We start from the raw sequence: 25,375 nt of genomic DNA, 5'->3' as shown, positions 1-25,375 counted from the left end.
AACAGGAGAGGCTGTTTGCAATAAGATGTGGTGCTGCAGTTCTGTGGTTGACTTTTCATGTATCATAAACAATAAAATTAAGTCCTCATCCATTAAAAAAACAAAGATCACTTTGGGACACTAAAAAAGTTCTGAGGACTTTTGCCACTATTTTGTCACTTTTGCCACCTTTTCTGGATCAGAGTTGTAATTAATTGCCTTATGGCTAATGCCTCTTTCTCTCAACACTTCACAAAGCTAATAGATCTGTCATTTAAAGGTATGAACCGGAAATAATTTTTTTTTAAAAAAAAGGTAATTTAGAGCCAAATTTGAGATTTTGGAACATATTGTGAGATCAAAATAGGCTAAATATGCTTAAACTCTTTAATTATGTGAAGATAAGTACACTAATACTTCAACTTCTTGGTAAAGCAAATATCTTACTCAATAACTTTTATAACAATATATTAAAATCATATATACTTGAGATACTTAAGACATCCTATGTAATGAAACTGGTTAGTTTCACGGTTATTATTTTTAACCTTGGCATATAATTGACATAGATAATAGTTACGGCAGCAAAACAGTAAGATTTTGGTGGATCACAAAGGAAACATATTTAGATTCTGAAGGAGTCAACGAGTGACTCTTTCCCTCTCATAAGTCACACAGTACACTCACCCTCACTACAAAAAAAAAGTAGAACATCTTGTGTTGTTTATGCCTAGGGAAACCCATTAGACACTCAGCACCAAAGGTTGTTTGCTTTCATTTGATTGCTTGTTTGTTGGTTTTACTGGGGGCTGTAACCCTCTGCTTAGCATATATCAAAATTCCAGACTCAATGAAAGAAAGTTTTATGCACAGTAAGCTAGCCAACTTTACTTGTGAGAAAAAAGAAAACTTATATTGGTGTGAAAGCTATTTATCAGCCAAGTTCCTAAAAGCCAATCTTAAAAGCAAGCTTTCAGTGTTAATTTTCTTCTACATACAGGACTTCTTTTGAAAGCTCCAGTTTATGTGTGACAAACAGAATGGCAATACCTATGCTACTGTGATGTTTATGGTAGAGAGAAAACAAAGAAACAAAAAAAATACAAAATCTACATATGACATGGCCTTCCACTGTAATGGTCAAACTTCTTTATATGATGCAGAACAGCCTTCATCATCTGGCTCCCAACCAAACTCTCCAATCTTGTTTTTTTCCTGTAAGATTCAGTCCAGGCATTTGTAACACTACATTCTCCAGAAAACAGACATGCTTTCTTTTTTTTTTTTTAGTGTAGGAGTACTGCTATTTATTCAGTCACTGATTAGGCTGACTGAATTTTGCATAAACTCCACCTGACTTCTTTTTTCCTTTTTTTTTTATAATTTTATTTATTGAATCACCGTGAGAGCAGTTACAAAGCTTTCAGGTTTAAGTCTCGTTCATACAATGAAACATCCGTACCTTCACCAGTGCCTATTCCCCATCACCAAAAATCCCCATATACCCCCCATCTCAAACCCTCCCCGTACCTGTGGGGCAGATAATTTCCAAATCACTCTCTCTACACTTTGATCTGCTCCCCCTTGGCGGCCTGGTGGCCACCATCTTCCAGAGGCCACGGCATACTTTCTTAAGCCAAAGTCTTGGCACCTTCAACTCTTTGACCGTTTGTGCTTACTTAGTTTCACTTCTCCCTGAGTTCTCAATTCTTCTCAACGTCTTACTGGCTCCCCAAAGCTTTGGGCTGCAACATCAGACACAAAATAATATCCTGAACATAAGCCCGGCAAGCTACCAAGAGTATTCGATATGCCAGACACAGTAACAACAAAGTCTCCAATGGAGACGTTACTGGGCCCGCTCGAGCAAATCGACGATCAACGGGAGAGCCTTTACTTTACTTTACTTTAACTGTGTAAACTGGTTGGACTCAATCAAATTCTCAGAACATCTTGCTATTTTTTGGCTAGAAGGCATCATTGCCTACTGTAAAAAATTACATCAAGAAAATTTCCCGCAAAATTTTTATAATGCCTCCTGAAAGAAACATGCAGCATCTCTCTCTAAGGCTATGTACTGCCATCACCCCATCATTGGGCATGCTGTTCTTTCGGCCCTGCCTCACTGCTTTCTTGTACTGTACTCAATAAATATGTTTCTTTCTTGCCATTATTCTAGGCTTTGGCACTTTCTTTTATCCCCTGAAATTGACAAAACCCTCTGTTCAGGACACCCAAAACCCACTCTCCTCTAAACTTTCCTAGTCCTTTTGAATCTCCCATCATAGAACTTACCACTTAATGTTGTCATCATTTTTTTAAAAAAATTTTATTAGTGAATCACCGTGAGGTACAGTTACAGATTTACATATTTTTGTGCTTGTATTTCAGTCATACATTGCTCGGGTACCCATCCCTCCACCAGTGTCCACCCTCCACCCCAACGATGCCAGCATTCCTCCCAACCCCCACCCCACACCCCCACCCCGCCTCTGTGGTAGAGCATTTTCTTTTGTTCTCTTTCTTTGGTGTTGTGGTTTGCAATAGAGGTACTGAGTGGCCATTGTGTTGTCATCATTTTTTAAATTTATTTCTCCATCAGGGTTTAGAGTCCACGAGACTATTATTTTCATTAATAAACAATTCTTCAGTGAACCCTGGAGGTGTCCTGTTGGTGAGATTATAAATTGGCCCAGACATAAGGAAAATATTGTGGTTAATTCTTTTAAAATTAAGAATAAAACTACCATCCGTGCAGCAATTCTATTAGTGGCAATACAGTGATAGGAAATAAAAATACTTGCTTTAAAATATCTCTGTATTACCATGTGCACAGCTGCATTATTTACAATAAGCAAGAAATGAAAATGGCTTGGATGAATACATAAAGATGTGCAGTACAATGCAGCTATTAGGAGAAACGAAGTCATGAAAACCGTTATAAATGGATGGGCATGGAGAGTATCATGCTGAGTGAAACAAGTCAGAAAAAAAAAGAGGGACAGACATAGAATTGCACTCATTTGTGGGGCATATAAAAAAATAATATGAGACTAATACCCAAAGACAGGAGAAACACGAGTCAGAAGGATTGGTCCACGGTTGGAAGCCTGCCTCAGGTGCTGGGGTAGAAGGCAGTTGGGATAGAGAGGGAACCTCTATGGAAATGACAGTTGGAAATGGTTGCTCTGGATACAAACTACTTGCTGAGATTAGGTAAAGGAAGAAACATGGTTTTTTTTTTTTGCATTTTTGGGTCACACCCGGTGATGCTCAGGGGTTACTCCTGGCTCATGCACTCAGGAATCACTCCTGGCGGTGCTTGGGGGACCAAATGGGATGCTGGGAATCGAACCTGTGTTGGCCATGTTGGCTGTGTGCAAGGCAAACACCCCACCCGCTGTGCTATTGCTCCAGCCCGGAAGAAACATGTTAACCTCTCAGTATCTATATGGAAAGCCATAATGTCCAAAAGAGGGGGAGGGAGAGAGAGAGAGAGAGAGAGAGAGAGAGAGAGAGAGAGAGAGAGAAAGAGAGAGAGAGAGAGAAGATAAGTGCCTGCCATGGAGTCAGGCTGGGAGTGGGACTGGGTGGGAAGGAAACTAGGGTCATGGGTTGTGGGAAATATACACTGATGGAGGGATGGGTGTTGGAACACTGACTGAAACTGGAGCATGAGCAGCTTTGTAACTGTTTGTCTCATGGTGACTCAATTAAAAAAATACTGTGTAGTATATACAAACATACAACAGATATACATATATCATTTCTCAAAAATACTGAAAAAAACTTGTAAAAATTGGTATTGCCAAAGACTATTGATAAATACAAGTATTTCCTGGCAGAAAGTAAAATACTTTATGCCACTAAATTTAATACATAAGCTTCCTATACATTATTTCATATGCTAAACATCAAATGCATGTTTTTCAGAAAATATTCTATTTTTGCCAATATAAATTATTTATATAATGAATTATTCCTTAAGAAATGATATATATTATTCAAAACTTCCTTGGCTTAATTACAAATGGAAAACAGAGTTGCCTATGTAAAAATATTTTTAATAATTGATTATATTCAATGATGTTATATATCCTTATAAACAAAGTAATTCTGTTAGCAAACAAATATAAAATGTATGAAGTAACCTAGGTTATCTACAGAAGATCTTAAATAAAAAAACAATTATTATTCACCTATTAGGTACAGCTTCACATAGTTTTTTTTATGAGGTTTCCTGCTCTTACATTTCTCTAAATGTCTCTTTTCTATCTTAAACTCTGCCAAAATTGTCCATATCCCTTTCCTTGTATATATTATTCTCACTTTCTCTAAGCGACAATAAACTTAGAGGCTGAAGAGAAAGATCAACACCCTTCATACAAACAGACAACAACACACCCACACCCATACACACACACACACACACACACACACACTCACACCCCTCACCACCACCACCACCACTACCAGACAATACATGGAAACAGCATAGACCTGGGGAAAGAGGAAAGTATTTTTAGACACAAACCAACTTGATAGTTTGTGGAATATAACTGAAGAAGATATTTGTCCTTGTCCTCTACTAAACAACAAGTATTTCTGCTTAGTAAAAACAAGTCCTAAACTCAACTTCTAGATGTGGCTATGATCTTCTCCCCAAATAGTGATGTTTTCCTGATGTTGTTTTAGACTTTGCTCCTCCAGCTGCATCATTAGTGAATGGATTGGGGTGTGCAGTCATCAAACTGTATTCGGGGTGAGAAATGAGCAAGAAAAAGGGAACTGGCAAACGAGCTGATAGTGACTTTATTTGTCAATTTTTCTGTGATTGGAGCCTGATAATATAAATGTTTTAACCTTCCCTTTAACCTTACTAATTTTAGTAACTATTGCTTGGCAAACCTACTGAACATAGTAGTGTGCAAAACAGACTGTCTAAATGAGAACAGTAGGACTACCTCTCTAGGGTGTTTGAACATAAAACACTTTCTAAATGTGTCCTATGGCTACAGAGACAAGACACTTCCATTCAACAAACCATTGTGCTACCCTTATAAATTTTATAGTTGAGAAAATAACTTCAAACTCCAGACACTAGTCTAAATCTAAATTATTTTGATATACTTATAAGTGCCATTTGTCATGAAAATACCATGACTAGCTGGAGCAATAGCACAGCGGGTAGAGTGTTTGCCTTGCATGCAGTCAACATGGCCGACCCTAGTTCGATTCCTCCACCCCTCTTGGAGAGCTTGGCAAGCTACCGAGAGTATCTCACCTGCACGGCAAAGCCTGGCAAGCTACCCGTGACGTATTCGATATGCAAAAAACAGTAACAACAAGTCTCACAATTTGTTGTGAGACATTACTAGTGCCCGCTTGAGCAAATCGATGAATAACGGGAGGACAGTGCTACAGTACTATAACTAAATAAGTTTTCTAAATATTGATAAAGTAGCTACAAAATCTCTGAAGATGTTTTGAAGTTGCAATGAACAAAACCTGTATTATATTGGATAAAAAGAAGTGCATAAAGATTTTTAGCTAGTTTGGGCGGCTGAAGTGATAATATGGCAGTTAGGGCATTTGTTTTTCACACGGCCAACCAAGGTTTGATTCCCAGCATCCCATATCGTCCCCCAAGCACCACCGGGAGTAATTCCTGAGTGCAAAGCCAGAAGCAACTCCTGTGCCTCACTGAATGTGACCAAAAAAATTTTTTTAACTAGTTTTAATGTTGAAGTAAGAAGGGTAACCTTTGGGTAGACTATACATGAGATCAATGTAAACTCAAAAAGGTGGATTACAAAGAAATCCAAAAGATCATCAGAGACTACTTTGAAAGTCTGTATGCCACGAAACAAGAGAACTTAGAAGAAATGGACAAATTCCTGGACTCCTATAATCTCCCAAAGCTGAATCAAGAAGATCTGGAGTATCTGAATAGACCTATTAACATCAACGAAATAGAAACTGTAATCAAAAGTCTTCCCAAAAACAAAAGCCCAGGTCCAGATGGATTCACTAGCGAATTTTTCCAAACATTTAAAGAGGACCTACTGCCAGTCCTTCTCAAGCTTTTCCAGGAAATTGAAAAAAACAGAAACTCTCCCAAACAGTTTCTATGAAGCCCATATCTCTCTAATACCAAAAGAAAACAAAGACACCACGAGAAAAGAAAACAACAGGCCGATATCCCTGTTGAACACGGATGCGAAGATTCTCAACAAAATACTCATGCAATGCAACAAAATACTAGCAAATAGAATTCAACTACTCATCAAAAAGATCATACACCATGACCAAGTAGGATTCATCGCGGGGATGCAAGGCTGGTTTAACACTAGGAAATCAATCAACATAATCCACCATATCAACAAAAGAAAAGATAAAAAGCATATGATCAGATCAATAGATGCAGAGAAAGAATTTGACAAGATCCAGCACCCCTTTATGATAAAAACCCTAGCCAAAATGGGCATAGAGGGGACTTTCCTCAATATAGTTAAAGCCATCTACCACAAGCCTACAGCAAGCATCATCCTCAATGGAGAAAAACTGAGAGCCTTCCCTCTAAGATCAGGGACGAGACAAGGATGTCCACTATCTCCACTGCTGTTCAATATAGTACTGGAAGTACTTGCAGTAGCGGTTAGGAAAGAAAAATATATGAGGGGCATCCAGGTAGGAAAGGAAGAAATCAAGCTCTCACTATTCTCAGATAATATGATACTATACTTAGAGAATCCTAAAACCTCTACCAAGAAAATGTCTAGAAACAATAGGCTTGTATAGTAAAGTTGCAGGCTATAAAATCAATACCCAAAAGTCCATGGATTTCCTATATGCAAATAGTGAAAGAGAAGAAAGTGACATGAAGAAAACAATCCCGTTTACAATTGTGCCCCAGAAAATCAAGTACCTAGGAATCACCTTAACTAAGGAAGTAAAGGACCTGTACAAAGAAAACTATGAAACGCTACTTCAGGAAAAAAAAGAGGATACAAGGAAATGAAAAAATATCCCCTGTTCACGGATCGGGAGAATTAACATTGTCAAAATGGCAATACTTCCCTAAGCACTGTATAAATTCAACGCAATCCCTATTAGGATACCCATGACATTCTTCAAAGAAGTGGAGCAAACAGTCCTGAAATTTATATGGAACAATAAGCCCCCACGAATAGCTAAAGCAATTCTTGGGGAAAAAGAAAATGGGAGGAATCAACCTCCCTAACTTCAAACTCTACTACAAGGCAGTAATAATAAAAAACAGCATGGTACTGGAGCAAAGGAAGAGCTGTAGACCAATGGAACAGGGTTGAATATACTGACATTTCCCCCCAAGCATAAGAGCATCTAATCTTCGATAAGGGGGCAAGAAAAGTGAAGTGGAGCACGGAAAGTCTCTTTAACAAATTATGCTGGCAAAACTGGACAGGTACATGCAAAAAAAATGGGCTTAGATCTCTGCCTAACTCCATGTATAAAAGTAAGATCTAAGTGGATTAAAGACCTCAACATCAGACTGGAATCTATAAGGTACATTGAGGAAAAAGTTGGCAAAACTCTCCATGACATAGAAGCTAATGGTGTCTTCAAAGATGTCACACCTCTGGCCAAGCAAGTGAAAACAGAGATAGACAAATAGGACTATCTTAAACTAAGAAGCTTCTGCACCTCAAAAGAAACAGTGACCAATATACAAAGACAGTCTACAGAATGGGAAAGGATATTCGCCAAATACACATCTGATAAGGGGTTAATTTCAAGGATATACAAAGTAGTGGTTGAACTCCACAAAAAGAAAACATTCAACCCCCTCAAAAAATGGGGAGATGAAATGAATAGAAACTTTCACAAAGAAGAAATGCAAATGGCTAAAAGGCACATGAGAAAATGCTCCACATCATTAATCATCAGGGAGATGCAGATCAAAACCACAATGAGATATCACTTCACACCACAGAGACTGGCCAATATCCACAAGAAAAAAAGCAACCGGTGCTGGCACAGATGTGGTGAGAAAGGGACACTCCTTCACTGTTGGTGGGAATACCGACTGGTTCAGCCCTTTTGGAAAACAGTATGGACGATTCTCAAAAAATTAGAAATTGAGCTCCCATTTGATCCAGCAATACCACTCCTGGGAATATATCCCAGAGAGGCAAAAAAGTATAGTCGAAGTGACAGCCGCAATTGTCTGTTCATTGCAGCACTCTTTACAATCACCAGAATCTGGAAAAAACCTGAGTACCTGAGAACAGATTACTTGTTAAAGAAACTTTGGTATATTTACACAATGGAGTACTATGTAGCTGTTAGGAAAGACGAAGTCATGAAATTTACATACAAGTGGTACTACATGGAAAGTATCATGTTAAGCGAAATGACTCAGAATGAAAGGGATAGACATAGAAAGATTGCATTCATATGGGGAACATAAAGTAACAAAATAGGAGACTAACACCCAAGAATGGCCGAGATTAGTACCAGGAATTTTACTCCATGGCTTGGAGGCCAACCACACATACTAGGGGAAAAGGGAACTGAGATGAAGAAGGGAACACCAAATAAAGGTGTTGAGAGGATCCTCCCAGGATGGGAGAAGCATGCGGAAGGTAGGCTATAAACTAAACATGATTGTCACCCATTCCTCTTTTGCAAACCACAACACCCAATAAGAGAGAGAGAACAAAAGGGAATGCCTTGCCACAGAGGCAGGGTGGGATGGGGGGAATGGGGAGTGGGAGGGATACTGGGATCCGTGGTGGTGGGAAATGGGCACCGGTGGGGAGATGGGTATTTGATCATTGTATAATTGAAACCCAAGCACAAAAATGTGTAAGTCTGCAACTGTACCTCATGATGTCTTACTCTTAAAATTTTTTTATTAAAAAAAATGGTGGTTTAGAAAGAAAATTATAAGCTGCAAAAGGAATGGAAGTACTTCCATAACATAACACAGTATTTAGAGCACCACATTATAACAATCTGTAGCTGTAAATTTTGACGTGTCCCAAGTCAAGCTCAGTTAAGACATAAACTGGAGACATTATGGAACGCTTCCTAATGAATGTAAATTTAGGAGCACACTGTCAGTATAACACCATATTTTGAAAAATTACTTCGCAAAAAACTTCAACTCCATAATTTCTTATTATATCATCACTCTGAGTTGATTTTTGTATGGGGTTCCCAAGCAGCCTGAGATTAATATCTTTATGGACGCCAGGAATATAGCACGTCCCTTTGTGGCAGCCAATTCCATGACATGTTCCCTTTTTTTCAAAACTAGATCTCTGTATTTTTTTTCATTTGCTCAGAAATCTGGGTATATGTAATATTTATAATATTTAGAAGACAATGTCACTGAAAGCAACATGAGCAAAAGGAAATACATTGGACCTGGTAAAACTGTCACAGGGTAATGACTGACCCACTAAATGGCAATTTAGAACTAATGTTAGAGTAATCAAGATTTGACAGGTTAGCATTTACAAGAGATTTTTCAGAGGTTGGAGAACTTTACAATATTTTCTAAAGTTCTTTATCTCACCCTAATAAAGAAACCCAAAGATTTTTTGAAATAGAATAAAAAAACACATTACTAAGAGTGATCCCCCATCCAGTGAAGTTATTTACAATATCCTTAGAAAAATACTGATCACTGGCATAGAATTCAGTCTACCTGGATAAAATTTATTAAAAAATGTTTTCTGTACCTAGTATCATGCTAAGCAAAATGAGTCAGAAAGAGAGGGACAGATATAGAAAGACTGCATTCATCTGGGGAACATAAAGTAACAAAATAGGAGACTAACACCCAAGAATAGCTGAGATAAATACCAGGAGGTTTACTCCATAGCTTGGAGGCCAGCCACACACTCTAGGGTTAAAGGCAGCTCCATCACCTCAAGATCCTATATGCATTTTAGCCTGTAACCCTGATTCCTTCAACTTAAGCCACAGAACTGATTTCAAGGACCTGATGCCCATAATTTCTAATTCTGCATGCACCTCAATATACACAGAATAAAGTATATGGCATTGGATTATCAGTATCCTCAGCTATTTTAGTAACCCTAATGCCTCTACTGGCACTCCATATCAATAAGAAAGTTTTTTAAAAATCAAAGATACGGACTCTGAGATGCAGACTCACACGTGGAAAGCAATCCTTGTAGTACTAATGTTGAAATCCCCAGTACCTGGAATATGGTACAATCTCCAGTGTACCATAGTCAGGCTGTGCCAAGAAATGACAATACGCATACTTTAAAAAGGGAAGAGAGAGCATGACAGCTCCATAGAGATTTCGGGTACATTGTTTTTTTCTTTTTCGCTGGAAACTCATGGTTTCTCTAGTTAAGATGGACTACCTCTTATACGACCTCCCCATACATCTGGAGCCCCATAAGCCACAGCTACATCCCACTGCCACCACCATGCAAGCTCATTTACCAGCCCTGTTCCAGAGAAACATCATTAAATCTTAAAAAACATGAACTATCTGTAAAAATTTCTCAGATGGCAGTCCCAGCTGAGACCTCCCGGGCAATCTTGGGAAAGGATCTAGTCAAGTCCCCAGCCTATCAAAACCCCAGCAGCTACACTAGTGGTGGGAAGTGTACACTAGTTAAGGGATGGGTGTTGGAACACTGTATGACTGAAACTCAATCATGAACAACTGTACTTATATCTCATAGTGATTCAATTAAAAAAATAAACTACAATAAATATAAAATCAATGGACAATTTAAAAATTATTAAACTCTGCTAAAGAACCAATGTTATAATCCCATTCACAATAGTACCTCAGAAAATCAAATACTTCGAAATCAGCTTAATCAAAGAGATTAAGGACCTATACAAGGAAAATTACAAAACACTACTTCAAGAAATAAAAGAGGACACTAGGAAATGGAGACACATCCCCTGCTCATGGATGGGGAGGATTAACATTATCATAATGGCAATAATGCCCAAAGCAGTATACAAATTTCATGCAGTCCCTATCAGGATACCCATGACATTTTTTCAAAGAAATCGGCAAAACACTCCTGAAATTAATATGGAACAATAAACCCCGAAGAATAGCTGAAGCTATTTTAGTAACCCTAATGCCTCTACTGGCAGTCCATATCAATAAGAAAGTTTTTTAAAAATCAAAGATACAGAGTCTGAGATGCAGACTCACATGTGGAGACTCACACTTTTTCCTTGGGAAAACGAAGATGGGTAGCACCACCCTACCCAACTTCAAACTGTACTACAAAACAGTGGTAATTAAAACAGCATGGTACTGAGCTAGAAACAGACCTTCAGACCAACGGAAAAGAGTTGAATATTCTGTCACAGACCCCCAAATATATGACCACTCAAGCTACCGAGAGTATCTAGCAAGAAGATACTCTTGAAGAGCCTAGCAAGTGCCCTGTGATATATTCAATGTGCCAAAAACCAGTAACAACCATTCTCACAATTTGTTGTGAGACGTTACTGATGCCTGCTCAAAAAAATCAATGAACAACGGGAAGACAGTGCTTTACAGTGCCAATCTTTGACAAAGGAGAAATAAATGTGAAGTGGAACAAGGAAAGCCTCTTCAACAAGTGGTGCTGGGAAAACTAGCTAGCTATCTATTTAAAAAAATGAAATTTGACCTCTGTCTAATGCCAGGCATAAAAGTCAGATCAAAGTGGATTAAAGACCTCAATATTAGACATGACTCCATAAGGTACATAGAGGAAAATGGAGGCAGAACTCTCCACAATATTGAAGCTAAAAGCATATTTAAGGATGAAACAGCAATGACTATGCAAGTGGAAGCAAACATAAACAAATGGAACTATATCAAACTAAGAAGCTTCTGTACTTCAAAAGAAACAAACAAATGGAACTATATCAAGCTAAGAAGCTTCTGTACTCCAAAAGAAACAGTGATCAAAATACAGAAAGAGCCCACAGAATGGGAAAGAATATTAACCTATCTGATAAGGAATCAATAATTAATAATTAATAATACCCATCTTATAAGGGATTAATATCCAGGATATAAAAGACACTAGTAGAATTGTACAAAGAACAAACCTCCAACTCCATCAAAAAATGGGAAGAAGAAATGAACAGAAGTTTCCTCAACAAAGAAATACAAATGGCCAAAAGGCACATGAAAAAATGTTCCACATCGCTAGCCATCAGGGAGACGCAAATCAAAACAACAATGAGATATCATCTCACACCACTGGCACTCATTCAAAAGAACAAAAGCAGCCAATGCTGGCGTGGATGTGGGGAAAAAGGGACACTCTTTCACTGTTGGTGGAAATGCTAACTAGTCCAGCCTTTCTGGAAAACAATATGGATAGTCCTTCAAAAACTAGAAATTGAGCTTCCATATGACCCTACAATACCACTTCTCAGAATATACATCCCGAGGATGCAATAAAAGCACAGTAGAAATGACATCTGTACCTATATGTTCATTGCAGCACTGTTCACAATAGCCTAAATCTGGAAACAACCCAACTGCCCTAGAACAGATGACCGGTTAAAGAAACTTCAGTACATCTACACAATGGAATACTATGCAGCTGTCAGGAGAGATGAACTCATGAACCTTGCTTAGAAATGAATAGACATGGAGAGTATCATGTTAAGTGAAATGAGGCAGAAAGAGAGGGATAGACACAGAAGGACTGCACTCATCTATGGAGTATAAAACAACATAACATCAGGCTGACACCTAAGGATAGTAGATACACGGGACAGGTAGATTGCTCCGTAGCTGGAAGCCTGCCTCATGAGCAAAGGGGAGAAGGCAGATGGAATAGAAAGAAGATCACAAAGAAAACGATGGCTGGAGGAATCGGCTGGGATGGGAGCTGAGTGCTGAAATTAGATAATGGACCAAAAATAATAACTTCTCAGTATCTGAATTGCAAACCATGATGCCCAAAAGTAGAGAGAGAGTATGGGGAATATTGTCTGCCATGCAGGCAGAGGGAGGGTGGGAAAGGTGGGGGTATACCAGGGATATTGGTGGTGGGGAATGTGCACTCGTGAAGGGATAGGTGTTTGTGTTTGATCATTGTGTGATTGTAACTCAAAAGTGAAAACTCGTAACTATCTCCCGGTGATTAAATAAAATTAAAAAAAAAAAGAACTGAGGTTACCTCAGATGAGCAGAGTGGAAGGGGTTTGGTAGAGGAATATTAGCATGGCAGTATAGTGCCAGTGTGGTCACAAAATAAACACCAAATGTATAAATGTTTACATTCTTCATTTTTTGGTTTTCATACCCGGAGATACTCAAGAGTTATTCCTGGCTCTGCACTCAAGAAGTACGCCTGGCAATGCTCAGGAGACCATATGGGATTCAATAAATTGAACCCAGGCCAGCTGCAATGCAAAGCAAGTGTTCTAACTATTGTACTTTTGCTCCAATCCTACATACTTTTAAACCGCTATCTCAATAAGTTAATGATATATATATATATAATTACAGACTAAATATAAACTTAAAAAAATGGAAAGGAAATATGGTTTGTTTTAAAATCCAAGTCACAGAGAAATTTTGAGAGCAGGAGAAGAGAAACTAAGGAAACTGTATAGAGGACAATAAAGAAGCATTAATTGTGTATTCATGCAGGCTCAAATAATTTTCAGTCAATTAGTTTGTATCTATTTACTTGAAGCCCGCTTCACTATGTCTCAAAGACTAATAGTGCCTCGAAACAAGTACTGTATCATCAGGTAAACAAGAAAGAATGACACATAGACTATAGTAAATAGAACTAATGTTTAGATCCAGGTCTCAGCAGCATGAAATTTCATATAAATTTTAAGTCTAAATTATGAAATGATAATTAAAATACTGGTATTCAGATTATGAATTATGTACCCTAAGAAATAATTTTAAAACATGAAAATTACACGATTGCAATTCAAATTGGGTATCTACATAACCTATCTGGTAAAGGATGTTGAAACAGAATTACAACTCTGTAGATCACAGATACAAACTCTTCCAAGGACTTAATGATGGATACTGATTCATTTAAAAGCATCCTACTAGCCTGCCATCCTCCCGTGCATAATCCTTCTGTGCTCAATCAACTTAAGATCTTTGGAAATGATTCTAAATTGTAATCATCTGTGTGACTGTGATTGGACGTTCCTAACAGTCACCAAGTGAGAAGACAAGAATAAGTAAAGGTTTTGTTTAGGACAAGTGGATTATTTCAAAGGAAAGTAAAATAAAGCATGGTGAGGGAAAAGTTTACAAAGTTTTGACATATCGGACTTGGTTCAAGGTTCTAAAATTACCGCAACCTAAATTAACAAATACTTCTAAATAGAACAATTCTGTTTTATATTATTAGCTATTATTAGCTTATGCTTACTCTCTTTAATACCCAGAATTGCCAGCCTTTCCCCACTCTCAGTCCGAAATTCTTTTCTTTGAATTTCCTACAAAGTTATTTTCCATGCTATCTCTTTCCTTTTAGGACACTTTGCCTACAATGAATTATGAGATATATGTGAACACATCTGTAGCACAACCTACTTTATGCCTCTAACCCTGGAAACAGTATCTGATGCCCTGGCAGGCTCCACATATCACATTTACAGATTCGAATTCTGATTTAAAATATCACATGTTGAATGCAAATTTCTACCTCATCTGAATTATGAAATTCTGAAATGACTATTGTGTATCCACGCATTTTTAAAGTGAAAACAGATTGTCTTTAGACTGATTTTGCAGAAGTACATACCACCGCTGCTTCTATGCTTGAATATAACTTTAAATGAAATTTTCACCTTATTACCGTCATCCTGAAATAAGACCATGCCAGCGGTCTGATTACTACTGTGAGAGCCTCAGCCCTAAGCAGAAGGTCTGAATGCTAAGTTTAAAACTGATGCCTAGGGGCCAGAGCGACAGTACAGGGGGTAGGGTGTTTGCCTTGCACTCGGCCAACCCAGGTTCAATCCCTGGCAACCCATATAGTTCGCCAGGCACCGCTAAGAAGTAATTCCTGAGTGCAGAGCCAGAAGTAACCACTGAGCATTGCTGGGTGTGACCCAAAAAGAAAAAAAAAACTGATACCTAATACTCACAAGAAATTCATAAGAAGTTTAATGATGAACTGCTCAGTAGTTCTTTTTCTGGGACTTTGTCTTAAGAAAAAAATTCAAAAGAATTCTTAAAAACACGTTTATACAAATGTTTATAAAAATTAAAAATAAAACCTACAGAGAGGCCCACATGTTTTAGTTACTAACTTCACTAATGTTCTCTTGTTTCAGTTCTCTCATTTTAAGCATTGCCAGAAGGACAAAAGAATAAAATCTTCAAGTGAATCATATATTAATAGAAAAATAATAAATTGCACTTATTACTAATATTTATTACTAATATTTATTATTTCATTCTTGTGTTTCTTACCACACATAAATTATTCCATTTCACTTTTTCTTCTACAACAAACAAAACTGGGAGAAAATAAACAATACTGAAAAACCTTTTCTCTCTGAGAACAAATAAAAACCTGAAAGTCTGAATCTCCTATTACTATACACAGAAAATTAAATCACTTTCACCATTAGTAGAACCACACCATCTAAGACCAAATGGAACAATTACACAACTCCAAGATTTGAAACTTTTTTGACAGAAGTACAATCTCAGAGATGTGAAGAGGATGTAATAACCACAAGGAAAACAAATGGTAAAGGAGTTGCTATAATACAACAAGCCATTTGTTTTCAAAATCAGATGACGCAAACTACTCTTAATTAACACAAGTACAAGTGCCAGAATTTATGAGTGGGGACAGAAACAAAATACAATCCTTCTTGGATAAGCTGTGTTTTTCCAGTCTCCAAATGTAGTGTTTTCTGGTCCCATTTGAGGTAAGATTCATTTGGTGTTAAGTATGAACCTACTGAATTCTTTTCTTTTCTTTTTTTTTTTTTTTTTTTTTTTTTGCTTTTAGGGTCACACCCGATGTTGCACAGCGGTTACTCCTGGCTCATGCATTCAGGAATTACTCCTGGTGGTGCTCAGGGGACCATATGGGATGCTGGGAATTGAATCCGGGCTGGTCGCGTGCAAGGCTCTACCCGCTGTGCAATCGCTCCAGTCCCAATTCTTAAAAGAGAAAATTAAGGTAGCATTTTTCTCCCCAGGAGATCTTATTGCCACCCCTTCTTCAAACACTAGCTGATACTCATGCCAGGATCCATGAAATATACAGGATGCTTAGTACAAAATCATCTTTGTTTTAAAATAATCTTCCTTATAACCTCTCTTCTCTGTCTTAAGAGACTTTACTTATCTCCTAAAAATTCTGAAAATGTTTTGTTCAAAAACAATACAAAACAATTCCAATGTGGTCAGTATTCCAAAGAAAAAAATGGACCTCGTTGGAAGACTAATAAATTTCCTTTCATTTGTAATTAGCTGCTTAAGTGGCGTAAGGAGCATCTGGCTTCCTTAATCAGGAAACAGTAAGAACTTTTTCCCAAATAATTAGCTAATTTGACAGCTGTCAAATTATTCCTCCAGTACTGTATTGTTTCCTGATGCTAATGTTAAAATGCCAAGGCATTCTGACAGATAACTAATCGAAAGTATGTGTTCAAAGCTTTGAAATGGCATGAGATACTGGTTTTGGATGCAGCTATTAAATAGAAGGGCAGGCCAGGGAGAAAAGAAAATAATAACAGAGGTGCCAGAACAATTCTGGCTTCCTATTTTATACTGGCATGTTAATAATGGCAAAGGATTCCCAACATTTGTACAAAACAATTAGTGCTGGGGGGATAGTTTTCTTCCAGGGCTGGAGTGATAGCACAGCGGGTACGGCGTTTGCCTTGCACGCGGCCAACCCCGGTTCGATTCCTCTGCTCCTCTCAGAGAGCCTGGAAAGCTACCGAGAGTATTTTGCCCCCATGGCAGAGCCTGGCAAGCTACCCGCGGTGTATTCGATATGCCAAAAACAGTAACAAGTCTCACAATTTGACAGTTTCTTCCAATGAAAAATTAAAAGCAATCTCTTCTGTGTAACTAACAATTATGTATGCTGGAATAAAATTTAAAATTTGGAAAAATGTAGAAAAGATCACCTACGAGTGTATCATCAGGGCCAGAGGTACAGCAAAACGGTTTAGGTGCTTGCTGTGCATGTGGCCAACCGGGGTCCCCTAAGTAATGCAGGCAACAACTCCCCACCACAGATCCGAGAGGAACCCTGGAGCAACGCCCTGTGCAGACCAAAACACTTCTCCCAAATAATAGTGAAAAATAAAAGTATGCTCTCAAACAAATCTAACTGCCGGAGGAACTTTTCAAATTTTACCTTAAAGGCAAAATAAAAAGAAGTTCTCAATTAAATGAATGGATTTCAATAGCTCTGTCTAAAATTATACCCGCTACTGTGGGAATCCTGCTTTAGGAGACCTCTCTCATAATCTGGGAGCTTCCCGGTTTTATGCTCCCATTCTTTTTGGTTCCCTAAAGGCTTCTACTGAATTCAGCCATTCAATCTGCACCTTCTTTCAGTTTTGAAAGGGTGAGACGAGAAGCTGACTTCTGGGCCCCTTACAACACTTGGCAAAAGCCAGTCAGAGAATGCCATGGTTGCCATTGTCATCATTCACCAGAGTAAACTGGCTGGATTCAGTTTGCCATTTCTCTCTCAAGGCTATCTCTCTCCGTCCTCTGTGCAGCATAGCAGACAGCAGCAGCTCGTCCTGGGAGAACTTATGCAGGCTTGCTATCTGCTCTCTCTCTCTAATGACCACTTTTCTGGTGGTGGCAATAAAGTGGGTACCAGTGGGTACCAGTACCAGTGGGTACTGATACAATCTTGCCCCAGACTCCCTTTCTGTCCTGTTTGAGGTGCTTAGTCACTGCAAAAGGACCACTTGACTCTCCTAACTCTGATAATGTTTCTTTTGCATCTTCCTTTCAGAGTCTCCAGGAGTAAAATGCAGGTTCCCAGGACAGTTGAAGTATGCTGGGGACATTCTTTCAGGGATTCCCAAAGGGCCTCTAGGTACCTCATAAGAAACCTGAGACTGGGGTAGGTGGAGAATCTGTTTAGTCTCTCTTTCTCTTATCTTCAATATGATCCTAAATTTGGTGTTTGACCTCCACTGACCATCTTTTTCTCATTCCCACAAAACAAGGAAGGAAAGAAGGGAGGGAGGGAGGAAGGGAGGGAGGGAGGAAGGAAGGAGGAAGGAAGGAAGGAAGGAAGGAAGGAAGGGAGGGAGGGAGGGAGGGAGGGAGGGAGGGAGGGAGGAATTTGTTCCCCCCAATCTGTAAGCTATTGGTCATGAGTGGCTACTAGACACTAAACAAAAATTGACACGTGCTATATATATTCGTGCACATTGCATGAAGAAAAGTTAAATGTCTCTTGTATTCTTTGTTTTAGAATTCCATTTTTTTGTTTTGCTTTGTTTTGGTTCACACCTGACTATGCTCAAATTTACTCCTGGCTTAGTGCTCAGGGATTACTTCTGGTGGGACTCAGGGGACCATATGGGATGCTGGAAGGTGAACCTGAGTGAACAACATACAAGGCAAACATCTTAGCCATGGTACCATCTAAACAACACTAGACTTGTAACTTTTAGTTAAAAATGTCGAAAACTTGATGAAGTTTATCAGAATTCAAAAGTTCCTATTTCTATGATTTTTATTTATTCCATTTTTGAGCACTGTTTAAGGGTCTCATAAAGTTTTTTAAATTAAGAGCATAGAATGCATCATTCAAATATATGAAATATTAATTAACAATATATTAAATTTAGAAATACAACTTTCACTGTTTAAAATGTAATTAAAGGACTGCTTTTTTTCAATTGGTTCAACCAACTGAAGGTGATTTTTCTTCTTTTACCTTTAGCTCAGTGGTAGACCACTCACCTTTTGCGTATAAGATACAATACCTAGCATCAAAAAAATTACTAGATTTGTACCAAACTGAAAATATTTGTACAACAAGCATTAATAATAAAAAGAAAAAAGGTAAAAAGTTAATATTTCATTCATATTTAGATTGAAAATTAGGTTATATTTACTTACACCAGATAAAAATACTACTTAAATTAAGTTCACTCATTTGTTGTGAATTTTTCTTAGTAAGTCTTCAAAAACTTAATATTATACATGCAGTTCATAATCCACATTCTCATATACCTCAAATTGGATGATATCAATATGAGCCAATTAATGAGTCTAATTAAATTTCTGTAAAATCCCTTCTGGCTTTAGATTTCTGACACCAAGAAATTTCAGTCCCTATGTAAGTTTTACATACGAAGTGATCTGAGTGAAATCTGTTTAGTAATTATTTCATTACTTCTCCACACTTTTCTACCCAGACCGCAGTGCTTTCTCATTTTTTTCCCTATTAATCCAAAATAGCCAAAAAACAAGTTTACTTACTTTTAAACTGCATGGATACTGTTTAAAGAATCATTCTTAATTTTTATTCAGTCATCTTCCCTTTAATACCTATTTTTAATTATAATTTATAAAATTCATTTTGTGAATATAATTTTATGAGTTCATAAAATTTATAAAAATTCATTTTGTGTTTTTTTCCATTTACTATTCATAAAATAGAAGATATTGCTTCAATGGTGCCCTACCTACTGGGAAAAAATATTTGCACACAGTAGATAAAAGAGTAATATCTAAGATATATAAAGTATTCACAAAAATCAACATCAAAATACCCAATAACTACATTAAAATACAGAAAATGAACAGACCCTTTTCAGAAAAAGACAGATAGATAGCCAGTAGGCAAATGAAAAGTATTCAGTGTCACTTATTACAAGGAAATCCAAATTAGGATAACAATGAGATGTCACCTAACACTAATGAGAAGAGTGAACGTCAGAAAGGATAGGAACAAGTTGTGCTGGTGAGATGTGTTGAGAAAAGAATTCACATGCACTGCTGGTGAGTAGCATTATAGCACTGTTGTCCTAATGTTCATCGATTTGCTTGAGCGGGCACAAGTAACGTCTCCATTGTGAGACTTGTTAGCGTTTTTGGCATATCCATAACGCCACGGGGAGCTTGCCAGGCTCTGCCATGCGGACAGGATACTCTTGGTAGCTTGCCGGGCTCTCCAAGAGCGACGGAGGAATGGGGGTATAGCTCAGGGGTAGAGCATTTGACTGCTCGTGAGTATGTTGTCTAATTCAGTCCTTGTGGAAAAAACAGATATTGCTCAAAAATAAACAAAGACCACAACTACCCATGACCTGGCAACCTCACTGCTGGGTATCTTCTCTCAAGATGCAAATCATTCATTTGAAAATATATGCACACCTTTGTTCAATGCAGCACTGACTAGACTGGCCAGGTTATTGAAACAACCCAGTTGCCCAAGAGCAGAAGAGTTGATAATGAAGCTGTGGTATACAGACACGATGGAATGCTATACAGTCAAAAGGAATGATGAAATTTTGCAATTCACTGCAACATGGATAAAACTGGAGGATCTTATGGTAAGTGGAGTAATTCAGAGGAAAAGGACAAACACCAGATATCGTCACTAATCTGTGGCATACAGAATAGTATGCTGAGGGAATGATAGATAACAAAGGCACGCAAAACACTGACTCTAGGTTACAGAAACAAAAGGGACAAGGAAGGAGAAATGGATAGAGGAAATAAGAAGAGGAGATCTGGAAGTAATATAGGGACTAAGGTCAAAGGCCACGGGCCCCTTTGTGGTACAGAAGCAAGTATCTGTATATTTTTAACCACTAGACTCACGATCACGATCACTAGACTCAAGATGATCATAAGCATGGGACCCAAACTATAACAATAAAAGTTTACATGTAGTTCATATGTGGTGGGAGGGAATCTGAGGTCAGTGGTGAAAGGATGGAGACACAATATATTAGGGTTGAAGGTAGGAACATCAGAGATTTTTTTCTTTGTTTTCTGGTGAAGCATGAAAATTTTTATTAAAACTTATTTAGAAAGATGTGAGGGGAGAGAAAGGTGAAGTACATGTTTGAGAGAGAACGCAGGCTTCTTCAAAGTGGAAAAGGCCAAGCAAAGAAACAGAGAGAAGCAAGTAAGATACATGTTCAAGGAAGAACACTGGCTTGAAGAGCACACCTGAAGGTGGGAATTCTGTATACCTGTGTATACCTGAAAACCTACTGCAAACAACTATGTGAGTCTTGGAGTTAAATAAAAATTTTTAAAAAGCAAAAACATAGAAGTATTAAAATCAGAAAACCTTAGAGATCATAAATTCCAGTGACCTCAAATATGTGAGCAGCTTCAGATCACCTGGGAATATGAAAAAAATATTGATTCATAGGTTTACGGTCTAACGATTCTGATTCAGTAGATATGGGATCAGACAGGTTCCTGCATCTCTTATTCAGGAAGCAGACAAGTAGCTCAGAGGCAGAGCGCATGTCTGGGCTTCAGCCCTGGCTCCACAAAACAAGAACAAAATAACACAACAATTGCTCATTCCTTCCCACAGCCTCTAATAATCAAAAAAATAAATACAAGTTTCTTGGTTACTCAGAGTCCCAGTTTGGGAAACAGTGATCTAGTTGAATTTACTTCACTGTAACTGGAGTGAAATGAATTTGCTCCATGTGACAGCCAGTGGACTCAGACCTGGAACCAGTTGTCACTACACTAATTTCAGCTCATTGCCACTGTGGAAAGACATTTTGTCAAACACACACATTACTCACTCTTCAAGAGCTCCAGCAAGCAGGATATCTTCCTTGTCAGTTTTAACATCCAACTCTGGCTCTCCACTAAGCAGAAGCTTCAAATTAAAAACAACCAGCAAAGTACCTAGTAGAAAAGCAGATGTTTGACTTATTAATAATTTCACTCCACAAAATGCTAGACAAGGTGCTACTATCTATAGAATGAATCCTGCTATAGATAAATTTCCTCCTTCACTTCAGGAAAAAATATAGTTTTGGATAAGTTCCAAGATACATCTCTTATAGTAAATTCAATTCTCTGTCAAAAGATGCTGAATTTCTACAGTATGAGGCTTCTTATAACTACTTGATTTCATTGTCTTTCAGTGTGGATTCTTAAACTCTGGTACTTTTTTCATAACTTGCATTGTGAAAATTGCTAGAAGCCTGAGTCAATTTGTATTACAGGCAATGCTCCTATTGACAAAAATTATATCAATATGCATAAAACAAAAATGAATTTCCAAAATTTATACAAATATGAAATCTGTTTTTAGAACTTCTTATAAGTATTGGCAAACTTCCTTTAAAATGGGTCAAGTGATAAATATTTCTGTCTTGCTAACCATATTAATTCAACACAACTGTTCACAAAACATTTCTATAACACAAAAACTATTACAGAGTTTACATGAATGAATGGTGATTCTATTTCAATGAAACTGCATTTCAAAAAAAAGTAAAAAACTGGATTTGGCATGTGGACCATAGTTTTTTGACTCCTATTAACTGTTCTAAACAAGTCAATTTTTAAAAAGTTAATTATTAAAAAAAGGAACAAGGCTGTAACAGAAATTAAAAGAGCAACCAATTACTTTTTTTTCAGTTTGTACTTAAACACATGGGGGGAAAAGATAATGACTAATAATCTGCATATAACATAAATATCTGTATCTAATTCCTGGATCAAAAATTTACTAGTGCAAAGACCCCAAATAAATTTCTTAACCTCTCTGAACTTAAGCCTTCTAATGTATATAGTGGAGCTTATGAAGATGACAAAACATAGAGATGCTTTAAACTTTAAAGGCATTAATTTTTATTAAACATTTACATAATTCTTTAAACATAAAATAATTTTATAATTTACAATTTTATAAAGAATTTTTATAAAGCATGCAGAAAATTATCAAGAAAAGAATACACTTGTCATTATAATTCATATAAACATTTCATAATTAGATGTCAGAGCTCACATTACTATCTTAAAATATTTGATGCATATAATAATAAAATAAATACTAATTAAATTGCTACCATTTTATCTCTATGAGAAAATGGAAATTATAACATACAGCATAACTTAAAAGACAAAATGCATGGGTTAGAAAAGAAAATCTGATAGCATGGGACCAATCAGAGACAAATTTCTCAGAATTCCACTATTTATGTCATATTAATCAAGGAGCTACAAAAAGCAAAAGAGGACATATCATTCTTAAAGTATGGTATTTTGCTTCCAGATATGAAGAAGACAGAAACCAGAGATTAACTTTGGAAATTTTAATGAGACATAGTATATTCAATAGTGTATCAAGTAGAAAGTTGGTGGAGGTTGAGAGAAAATGTCACAAAGCTATTGCTGTCACTTCCATGGAAACTAGCAACAGGCTTGTTACATTAAAAGGTTACATTAACTGGTCACATTAATGTAACCTGTACATTAAGAGCTGCTAACTCTAACAAATCTGGAAGAATCTAATTTCACACAGTGCAATATATATCTTCCAGTTTTGGTACTTGGTGCAGAAACTGTGTATTGCTACCCACAGGTCAGAGCCTTAACATAGTTTCAGTAATTATGCAAGCACAACCCTTTCTCTCAGTGTCAGATTTGAGAGTCAGCTATGTTACTATCAAGACAAAACTGGTATGGATACAATGAGTGAGTAAGCCCATGTGAGATTTCACAAAATAGTATGAAAAAATATATAAAATCACATATATAGTACAATTTATAAAACATAGAAAATATTCTAATCAATTTCTGAATTTTGATGATCTTACCACAATTCCCATAGATTATATCAAACTGTTTCATCAGTTCAGCTTCAGTTTTAAATGGAGAGTACTTATAAATTATAGACAGTTCCACTGACAATTTTTGAGGATCATCTGTAACAGAGTCTCCAGATCTTGTTAACCATGAAGGTATGGGAACAACAACCTACAAATAATAACATAAATACACAAACAAAAACCATCATTATTTTGTCTGTCATAATTCAGTCCATTCATAAAACAAATTCACTGTCACTGTCATTGTCCTCCCGTTGTTCATCGATTTGCTCGAGCGGGCCCAGTAACATCTCCATTGTGACAACTGTTACTGTGTTTGGCATATCGAATACATCATGGGGAGCTTGCCAGGCTTTGCTGGGCGGACGAGATACTCTCAGTAGCTTGCCGGGCTCTCTGAGAGGGGCGGAGGAATTGAACATGGGTCGGCCTGGTCGGCCGCATGCAAGGCAAATGCCCTATCCGCTGTGCTATCACTCCAACAAAAAATCAAAAGTTTACTTCTCCTTTCTAGTCATTATATAAAAAAGAGAGACATATAAATTTGCATATGCAGAGAGTTTTATTCTGAAATGCTCCATTGTAGAATTTGGGGACAGATGGAATCTGCTTCAGCTCCTACTGAAATATGGTAAAATAACATAAGAAACAAAAGTTTATCAGCATTTTAGAAGTTGAAAGTACATGAAAACATATTCAAGAAAACCAGTCCAACACTTATCAAGAAAAGAAAAGGCTCAGCGTGATTTACAATAGAGTCCCCTAAAAGGCTTACAGATTGGTGGGATGAGTTAACTATGGGTCAGATAATAAAATAAGAGAGATAGAAGTAGCATCTAGATTCCCACTTGCTCCTTCACCGCATGCAAAATTATTTACTGTTTATTCTCTGGAAATAGCATGAACAATATTTGGGGATTAGATGACATAACATACACAGTTGTCAGGAGGAGTTATTGAGCTTAGAGAAATCAAGTAGAAGCATATTTGTTGTATGCTGAGGTTTTTCTCCCATTTGGATCCTAGAAATCTGCCAGCTATACTTCAGGAAGAAAACTATAGAAAATCCCAGTTTCACCCTCAGTATACCACAAATGGTCCCAAGAGCACTTCCAGAAATAGAACCTGAGCACCAAACAGGTGTATCTAGAGAGTATCATGCTGAGAAAAGTTGGTCAGAAGGAGAGAGAAAGACATAGATTGATTTCCCTCATATATGGAATATAAAGGAACATAGTAGGGAAATAGTTGCCCAAAGGCAACTTTCTTCAAGTTCAAATATACTGAAATGCAGTAATAATTAAAACATTGTGGTACTGAAATAAAGACAGATCCACAAGATTAATGAAACACAACTGAACACTCAGAAACAAACCCATAGGTATGTAGTCTTAGATAAAGTAGAAAATATGAAGTGAATGAAGGAAAGCCTCTTAAATAATTGGTGCTGGGAAAACTGATCAACCACATGGAAAAAATGAAATCAGACCTCTTTCTAATGTCATGAACAAAAGTCAAATCAAATGCATTAAAGTCCTCCGTATCAGACTTGAATCCATAAGATACATAGAAGAAAACA

At 37.3% G+C, this 25,375-nt stretch overlaps 1 protein-coding gene across 1 annotated transcript in view; it reads right to left on the bottom strand.

Annotated features, from left to right (window-relative positions):
- Nucleotides 1–25,375, bottom strand: part of MORC1 (MORC family CW-type zinc finger 1) — a 167,933-nt gene that overhangs the window by 122,601 nt on the left and 19,957 nt on the right. Inside the window, exons 7-8 of the mRNA XM_056109421.1 lie at nt 23,785–23,944; nt 21,757–21,862 (exon numbers count right to left, since the gene is read on the bottom strand). Coding sequence (XP_055965396.1) covers nt 21,757–21,862; nt 23,785–23,944 — 266 coding nt within the window. The remainder of the gene's footprint in view (nt 1–21,756; nt 21,863–23,784; nt 23,945–25,375) is intronic.

Source organism: Sorex fumeus, unplaced genomic scaffold (genome assembly GCF_029834395.1).
Source record: "Sorex fumeus unplaced genomic scaffold, SorFum_2.1 ptg000265l, whole genome shotgun sequence".
Taxonomy (NCBI): Eukaryota; Metazoa; Chordata; class Mammalia; order Eulipotyphla; family Soricidae; genus Sorex; species Sorex fumeus.
The sequence above is the reverse complement of the archived record's forward strand: the minus strand, read 5'-3'. Positions and strand labels throughout refer to the sequence as shown.